The following is an 8,982-nucleotide window of genomic DNA, read 5'->3' as shown; positions in this document are numbered from 1 at the left end:
TTTTATAAAAATATTCGATAGTTGAAGGAGACAAAATGTGTCCGTGCGTTGGAGTTGCTCTAATAAAACCTTTCATGTGAATCATGCATCTCTCGTAGAAAAAAAGAAACGAAAAGAAGAATCGCTAATGCACGAAACATACGTACATCAACTCCAATCCTATCAAATTCAAATAGTAAAGTGTATGGTCCTATCAGTCATCGCTCCCTAGCTTGAACAGTGACCACTCACTCACTCACTCCCATCCGATGGATGACTAGTTGCATTTGGTACCAGCAAGTCACCAACAAATCAGTGGCGCATCCCATTTTTGTTTGTTGCATTTGGATCCCTCACTCGCGGCTAGCTGTCGGAGACGAGCAACGCCATGTTTACACGTTGGATAGCTGCTCTACTCCTAGATCAGCATGAGCGGGCTCTGGACACGTTCGTTCCGGGGGAGGCGACAGCAACGAAAGCAACATGAAAGTGTATCGTTCGTTGTTCTTGGAAGTTGGAAGAGACCAGCTACGCCGTGCGTCAAACGTGGCCAAGTGTTCTGAAAAGAGACATAGTGCCAACAAACATCCCACAACGATTTTGCATAGGATGTGGCTAGTTCTTAGCGGAATTAGGCTTAACCAAGTCTCAGTCGAGTGTTAAAACATGTATGAAAGAAAATAGATTTTTTTACACAAATCTTAATATAAGATCTCACAAATATAGCATTGACGGAACATAAACCATATACAAACTACATTTTGGTAAGACTGTTTTTTATAAACAGAAACAACGATAAACCATATGAGGACTACTCAGAAACACATGAAACCCATGACCACATGATAAACTTGGCAAACATAACCGGCGTGCAACGACCACATAGTCCATGCTTGTACACCGCAAAACGCTTCAGCTGAAAGCAGCAGTCACTATCAAATCCATGGAGACGAGCCAAACCATGAGGTCACCAGCGAGTTCACCTTCATATGCTCCACCAACAGAGGCGAAGCAGGGCACAAACATAGCTCCCAAAGCTCGGTTATGATAGCCACGAGCATGGTGATAGACTCGCCCTCAAAGATATACGACACAAGGGAGACAACGACGTGCACATGAGTGAGCTCAATCTTTCTTGCTAGCTATACATCTAATAAACCCTTGGAATCCGAGGTCCATGGGGTCATGTGATCATATATACTACAGTGGCGTAACACGTATACAAACCAAAAGAATATCTACAACTACAAGTGTGTAATATCTAGCTAGCTCCTTCCTGTAGCTAACTGCTCGAGTCACTACTAACTAGCACCACGTATGAATCAGATTCGGACTCAGAGCATGGTCACCATGGCCGCAAGAACCAAGGCCAGCAGGGCCGTCGTGAAGAGTACCGTCGGCCGCCCCGCCGCCGCGGAGGTGGTCTTGAGCTGTATGGTGAAGTTGCAGGTGCCCGTGGAGGGGTCCTGGCGCGTGCGCACGGCGAGGCCGTCGAAGCCGCACGCCTCCTCGTCCTGGTCCTGCACCTGGAAGTAGGCGTTGAAGGCGTAGGAGGCGTTGCCGGCGGCGTCCATGCCGTTGCACGTCGACCCGTAGCCGAGGGAGGTGCAGTCGGCGTAGGTGCACGCGTAGCCGACGTTGTCCGCGAGCCTGCTCATGTTGCCCGCGTTGGCGTTGAGCACGCACCACACCCGCGGGAGGTACTCCACGCCCCGGGCTCCCACCAGCGCCGTGTTCCGGCCCTGCCCGGTCGGGTCCATGGCGTACTTGGGCTGGCCGTCGTACCGCATCATGCCCCAGTGCCGCTCGAAGTTGCCCGGATCAATGCTCTTGACGTCCTCGTCGATCAGGCTGAAGAGGTAGATCTCGATGTACTGGTTCGGGCGCAGCGGCGTGCCGGCGTTGCCCGCCAGCTTCCGGAACAGGCCCGTGTAGAAGCGCTGCGCGTAGGCGGCCGTGGCGTGCTTCTCGCCGTCGGTCGGCCAGCCGACCTCGCCGACGATCACCGGCAGGCCGCCTACGCCGGCCGCCGTGAGCGCCGACACGAGCGTGTCGAAGTTGGCGTCGAACACGTTGGTGTACTGGATGTTGCCGTCGACCACGGGGCTGCTGGCGCCGTCGAAGAAGGCGAAGTCGAGCGGGAAGTCGTCGTTGCCGTAGAGGCTGAGGTACGGGTAGATGTTGACGGTGAAGGGCGCGCCGCTCTGGTTGAGGAACTGCACGATCTCCGTCATGAGGCCGGAGATCTCCGGCCGGAACCGCCCGGCCGACGGCACCGGGGTGTCCTTGGGGGACTGGTACACGTCGGCGTTCAGCGGCACGGTGGCCTTGATGGTGTCGCCGACGCCGGCCTCATCAAGGGCCTTCTGGATGTTCTGCAGGGCCGGGAGCGTGACATTCAGGAAGGTGCCATTCAGGGACGACAGAAACGGCTCATTCCCGACGGCAACGTATCTGCAGGTAGGGGAATGCATAATTAGTTTTCATACCATGGTTATCAAAACAAATTTGAATAAATGATGTTATTAACCCAGATGATTTATTTTCTTCTAATAAAAGACGTTTTTATTAACTCAAAATATAGCATCAAGCGGATACAAAGCATGATCAAGAAACACCCGGCCTCTACACAACAAAGATGCTGACAAGCAACACTAACAGAGGATAGTTTTCAGTCGCGACGGCTAGTTCACCCGCAAACAAAATTTCAGGCATGATACAGGGACAGGGCAAAATTGCATGGAAGAAAGAAAGCAGTTCTTAAAAAACTTTGCACGAAACAGTTTGTGCCCATGTCGCAGAAAAAAAATGTGTCCAGGACTTTTTTTTTTTTGAGAATATGTGTTAAGGACTTGGTGGGTGTCTAGTGGGCGCCAAGAAGGGCCACTGAAATCAGATCAAGGGCGCTCGCTGCTTTTTAGCAATAAGATAAGTAATCACTTTTAGGCGACAAGAATTCAGTGGGGTGATCGATCCACGTGGGTTCACCAGTGCGCATGACAGATCGTTTTCAGAAATTTCTATCGATCTTTCAAGAAAAGAAAGAATTTTCCATCCAAGAACAAGTTAGCAGATAAGTGCCGAAAGTTAGATTCTTCACGCACCAACTGGGCAGGACAGACGCAAATATGCGATGGGTATGTGTAGGTAGCTTTATGTTGCAATAAGCTGATGCGTGCCATGCCAAGGTTGCCACTTTGCTGACAAGAAAGCTTCCAGTGAACGAGTCAGGCAGGGACGATCAGCAAATTGGATATCCACATCGTCCTATACCTACGGTGAGTATTTTAGGCACCCACTGTGAATGGATTATCAAACAAGATAAAGGTTTTGGGCCGCATGCTTCAGGCTCAAGCTTTTGGAAGAGGAAAAAGGAAATTGAGATCTAGAATCAGGACATGAATAGTACTATCATTGTACACAAATCAAGAAGGTTAATAAATATGTATCGAGTATATCGTAAACTCACAATATGCACATTTAAAGGAAGAATAAGAATATGAACATCACTATCAAATACTTTCTCCGTCTTAAAATAAGTGTCTGAACTCTGTACAAAGTTGAGACACTTAATTTGAGACGGAGGGAGTAATTAAAATTGCAATTATAACATGATGAGTTGATGACAACAGAAGCATCGATGAACAAGCATGAAAACAGAATAAGCAGAGAGGCCATGCGAGATTCTGAATCGAAGAGGAAGAAAGAAGAGGATCATCATGGATTGAGGAGGAGTGGAGGTGCTGACCGGATGTTGACGCCGCCACCGAAGTTGTAGGCGCTGACGTTCTTGTGCACCCACTCCCTGGCGGTGTCGTAGTCGGTCATCATGTCGAGCATGTTGTTGGGGATGGCCACCATGACCTCGATGCCGGAGCCGGCGAGGGCGCCCAGCGGCTCCGCGTCCGCGTCGAACAGCTTCACCTTCTTGATGCCATTGTCCTGCAGCATCTGCACCACGGTGCTGGGCGGCAGCTGGTGCGACGCCATCGTGCCCCAGTTCACCCCGAGCCCCACGGCCGCCGGAAGCCCGACGACGGCCAGCAGCAGAAGCAGCAGCGGCCGCGCCACGGCCACGCCCGCCATGATCGAAGCACCAGAGCGGCAAAGCTAAGCTTTCGGGCCACGCACGCACGCAAGAAGAGTTCACGAACGATCGGAGCAAGCGCGAGCTGGGTTCAGCTTTTGAGGCCACACACGGACGGAAGAAGAAGAGCTCACGAATGAAACGCGGATTTTGGCTCCAGCTGGGGGACGTACGTGTAGGAGGAGGAGAAGGGATGCGATTTGGATGATGGGGAGGTGCGAACGATTTGATTATTTTTCCTAGTGCGGTGGCTGCTTTTGTGAGGCGGGACAGGGACGGGCGGTTTTGAATAGAACTGCACCTGGACGTGCCTGTGAGTGATCTGTGATGACGAAGAACCACATAGACATCGCAGCAGGCCGGTGATGGTGAAGGCAAGGGCAGCTCCCCAAAGTTTCGGTCGTCTCCCGATCTAGTACAATAGATCAGCGACACTCATCCCAAAGTTATACTAGATCAGCGACACTTATATTAAAGTTGTACTAAATCAGCGACACTTATTTTAAGACGCGGAGATCGGTAACCGACTACCGCGTACATCTCTGCAAGCATCATAGAGAGTCAACGAAGTTGGCAGTGGGACAACACGTACTGGTGTGATCAGGTCAACACAACCCTGGTGTTAACATGTGCGTGCAGTGTGTTCTCCAAGTTTGTTCGTGCCTTGAGAACCAACTCAACCCAAATAGGAGTATTTTACTAGCGAGTATCTCCTTTTCTTCTTCAGATTCAGAGGAGCGGGGACATCGCTCTGCTTCGCAACAACTTTTACGGTTATTAGGAACAGGACGCCGTGCATCCTACTTGAATGTCAACGCTCTTTATGTAAAGAACACTTGTACCCGAACCCAAGCAAAATTCCTATTGCTATTTCATACGGCCCCATAAAAAGAACGGGTTCCGCCATCAAAAGATGGAACTCCAAGCGACATTTGCCGAGCCCATGGATCCACTTGCCCTCTTTCGGCCGCTTAGGCGTCCGGTGGCCTAGAGGAGAACCCAGGACCTCGGCTCCAGCTACTAGTTTGAGTTATGTTTTTCTTATTTCTCATAGGGTCTTCCGGGCAGATGGCGGCATTTCATATACAAAACGGTCTTTCGAAGTCTGTTCCATTTCGAGTTCCTTCATCGGGACGGAGTTCACGTAGATTTGTGCCGTCTTGTTGCGGCAGCGAGGTTAGGATTTCTTGTTGCGTGTACCCGATGATAAAATTTGGTGTCAAACGCTTTAGATCGTTTCAAGGGTTTAATGGCGACAAATGCGGCTCTGGAACGTCGGTCCTTAGAGACACATGCACAAAAAGTTGCCCAATGTCACCAACAAGGTCAAACGGGCTCGGGTAGGGTAGTAACGACAAAGGCGCTTTGACGGCTTGTTCTGGTAACGATAGTGATCGTTCGGTGGTGTAGGGTCCTGAATGTTATTTCTACTATATTTTCGGTGCTTATTACTTATTAATAATCGTTGTACCGATCTGGGTTTTTTTTTTTGCAGAAAGAAAAAGACATTTGTTTTCTCTTTTTTTTGGAAGGAGAAATACCTTCGAACTCTGCATACAAGCATTTCATTATACGATTGCAGTAAAATAAATACATGAATCGATCCGAAACCAACCTTCCTCGCAACTACCGTCGGTACGCCTAAATTCTTGATGACCGCGTATCAACGCACCCACAGAAAGAAAAGGATAACGGAACAAAAATGCAATCAAAACATCCTGGCGCAAAAGCAACGTCCTAGTACTAGTTGTCAACTCGGTGCTCGATCGTTCAACGACGTGACTGACGCTTGTCAATCGTAAGGTCGATCTGTGGGCACATCATCCTCGTGGCGCGCGCGAGAAGCATCGGTCGATCCCCCGATAGGATGGGTGTGGTTTGACCACACACGAGCTATACTCCTACGACTCTGCTGAGGCCGGCCGAGAGGACAGGCGACAACTGACTGAATAAGCGGTCAGCAGACGGACAGCTGCTTGGAAACAGTAGGGTAGGCACGTAGGGGTCGCTGCTCCCATCACGCCCGTCGCTGTGCACCGGACCAGAAAGAGGAACCACTTTTCTAGACTAGTTTTTTCGTCCGGCTGAGATGATTCGACGTGGAAGCAAGAGAGGAATCTGAAATGAAAATTGGGTCGTGGCATCTCTTGTTTTCGTGACTAGGACGATGCGCGCGTGAATCACGTCGACTTGCTGTCTCGATCCCTTCCCTCCTTCCCTCCCTAATCAAAATCAGCATCTGATCCTGACGTCGGTCGTGGGGGTTTGCAACTGCAACTTGGCCCGAATGTGTTTGCCCAAGCGCAGCCGGTGGTTGGACTTGGCGGGCAGGTCGGCAGGCACCCAGGCGTCGCTGTCTCCACGAACGCAACTTCTCCCACGGGGTTCTAGAAGACAATCACGTTTTGTGCTTGGGTTCTCACCAAAGGAGTCTGGTTTTCTGCAAAACCAAATGCGAGAACGGGCCTATATATTCATCCGTTTTATAGCTATATGTGACGTAGCAACAACTTTAGGAAGAAAAAAATGGCACCATGTGCCGTATTTTAATCTGTCAGGACAAGATTTCGTCTGATAGTCCACGGAATGACGTCGCCCGCGCGCTGCCACGGCTATATATATGGCGGTCCTCACCCTCGCCGGCCGCGGCATTCTAAAACCTTGCGGCGGAACAGCAGCAGCAGCACCAGGTGGCAAACATATGGCACGGTGCTGTTGGCGGGGGCGCGATGGCGGGAGTGTGGCGCCAAGCAGAGCGCGGTCTTGGTGCTCCTGCGGGTAGATGCTCAATCCAAACCGTCCGTTTCTTTTATTGGCTCATGCATCGTCCTATTTAAATCATATTATTTGGTGCAGCTATGAGAAAAAATGTTGGGAATGTTGAAGTGTCTATTAGGGCTATAGACCATGATAAGATCGAAATGAGGATGACACGACTAGGACTACGATTTTGAATCTTGTATATGATTTCTCCCTCTGGACCGGACCTTTGGATTCTCTCATAAAAAGGGGGTTGTCGTGTCTTGGCGCCAATAACTTTAATTACCTGCATGCTAGCGCACTCTTGTAACCTCACCTTTGGCGTTTTGAGTAATGTATTCTGGTTGGATGCTCCCCCCCGGTGATTGTTAAAAAAAACATCGTTACCACAACGACTATATCTCGCATTCAGTGAGACGGTATGATGTCTCATTGAAGCATCTACAGTAATAGGGCCGCCCCATCCACGAAAAAGAGAAGGAATAGGGGAGAACCCAGGGATCAATCCCTGCTCTCCAAGGAGATGGCCAGCGCTGCTGGCCACTCCGCCCACTTCCCGTTTGCGGTAAGTAGTAGGGCCGCGACCTACTGAGGCAATTTGAGCCGGTTTTCCCCATTTTTTTATTTATTTCGCTTTCTTTTTTATTCTACGTTTTTAATTCTTTTTTCTTTTTTATTTGTTTTTATTGGTTTCCTATGTTCCTTTTTGATTTTTAGTTTTTGGTTTTCATTCTACATATTTTTTATATGTCAACAAAAAAATTTCCACTAAAAGAAATAACAATTTTCTAATACATGTTAAACATATTTCCAATACAAATTACATGTTTAACATTTTTCTAAACATTTTACAAATACAAGATTAACATTTTCTAATACATGGTCAAAAAAATTCTATGCACATTTAAGATTTTTCAAATGCTTGATTAACATTTATTAAATACAATATTAAAGATTTTTGAACACATGGTCAACATTTTTTTCTAAACACATTTAACATTTTTCAAATGTTTTATTAAAAAAAATCCAAACTCTATTTTTTTGCTTGATTAACATTGTTATATACACGATCTATTTTTTCCCATCATTTTTAATACACGGTCAACATTTTTTCTAGACACATTTGACATTATTGAAATACTTGTTCGATTTTTTCCAAATGCTTTATTAACATTTTGAAATACTTTTTCAACATTTTTTAAATGCTTGATTTATATTTTTATATACATGCCCATTTTCTAAGAAATGGTTAACATTTTTTTATACAAATTTATCATTTTCCAAATGCTTGATTAACATTTTTAAAACACTATTCACATTTTTTTCAAATGATTGATTAACCTATTTTGAATACATGATCAAATTATCTCATACACATATCATTTTTGTACATACAATTCCATATATGTGATAAACATTTTCTTTATACACACGTAACATTTTCATATGCTTGATCAATATTTTCTGGATGTTTTATGTAGAGTGATTTTTTAATTTACTTATTTAAAATGTTTGGAAGTAAATCAATAGTAGAAATGGAAGCAATAATAATAAAAAAACGTAAAAAAATAGAGGATGTTGTTCCCGCGCGCCTTGGCCGGCGCAACTCATTCCACCCTTCAGCGAGGGTTCCTACTGTCTCGCTGAATGCGAGATAAAGGGGCGACCCTAGGGAGTTCAATAGTGAACCGACCGGACTGGTTGGTTGCTTCACGATAGCTAAGATCGGGTCATGCTCATGCCCCAAAAAGGATACATGCGTTGGGGTGTTGATTGAACGTGTGGATTTCACAGCATTGTGCTGATTGATGTCAAGTTGTGCATAATGATTGTCGATAATGAGAAGCATATGTGTTAGTAAGTGCTGATGTGTCTCGTATATTCTGAAGATTGACTGGAACTGTCCTTTTTAAAACGGAAGAGCTAACTGGCTATTCGCTGTGACACATGGTTTTTTTAGTTGTATCGGGGTTGATAGTTTCTTCAAAACAACATGCAGTTTTCTGAGTGGATGATAATTTTGAGCCTTCATTTTAGAAAATGTCATGCTTTTCTGAAGAAACTGTCATCACCCAACCAACTAAAAATGTTATCAAAACGTTCGCAAATGTCACTCCCTCCCAGCGAACGGTCGCCAGATAAGAGGATGCTTTTTA

General features: G+C 46.8%; 1 protein-coding gene across 1 annotated transcript; it reads right to left on the bottom strand.

The window, feature by feature from the left end:
- Positions 1–1,089: 1,089 nt before the first annotated feature.
- On the bottom strand, positions 1,090–4,302 carry LOC125550206 (glucan endo-1,3-beta-glucosidase 8-like). The gene is made up of 2 exons (XM_048713150.1): positions 3,728–4,302; positions 1,090–2,433 (listed from the first exon to the last, which is right to left on the bottom strand). Exons 1-2 carry the CDS (start codon positions 4,063–4,065, stop codon positions 1,314–1,316), a joined length of 1,458 nt encoding a protein of 485 aa, XP_048569107.1. The 5' UTR covers positions 4,066–4,302; the 3' UTR covers positions 1,090–1,313.
- Positions 4,303–8,982: the final 4,680 nt, after the last annotated feature.

Source organism: Triticum urartu, chromosome 4, assembly GCF_003073215.2.
Source record: "Triticum urartu cultivar G1812 chromosome 4, Tu2.1, whole genome shotgun sequence".
Lineage (NCBI taxonomy): Eukaryota > Viridiplantae > Streptophyta > Magnoliopsida > Poales > Poaceae > Triticum > Triticum urartu.
The sequence above is the reverse complement of the archived record's forward strand: the minus strand, read 5'-3'. Positions and strand labels throughout refer to the sequence as shown.

Coding starts and splice junctions, on each gene's coding strand:
- LOC125550206 (XM_048713150.1), bottom strand. CDS start 4,065: ATGGCGGGCGTGGCCGTGGCGCGGCCGCTGCTGCTTCTGCTGCTGGCC. Junction 2,434..3,727: donor GGTGGCGGCGTCAACATCCG/GTCAGCACCTCC, acceptor CCCTACCTGCAG/ATACGTTGCCGTCGGGAATG.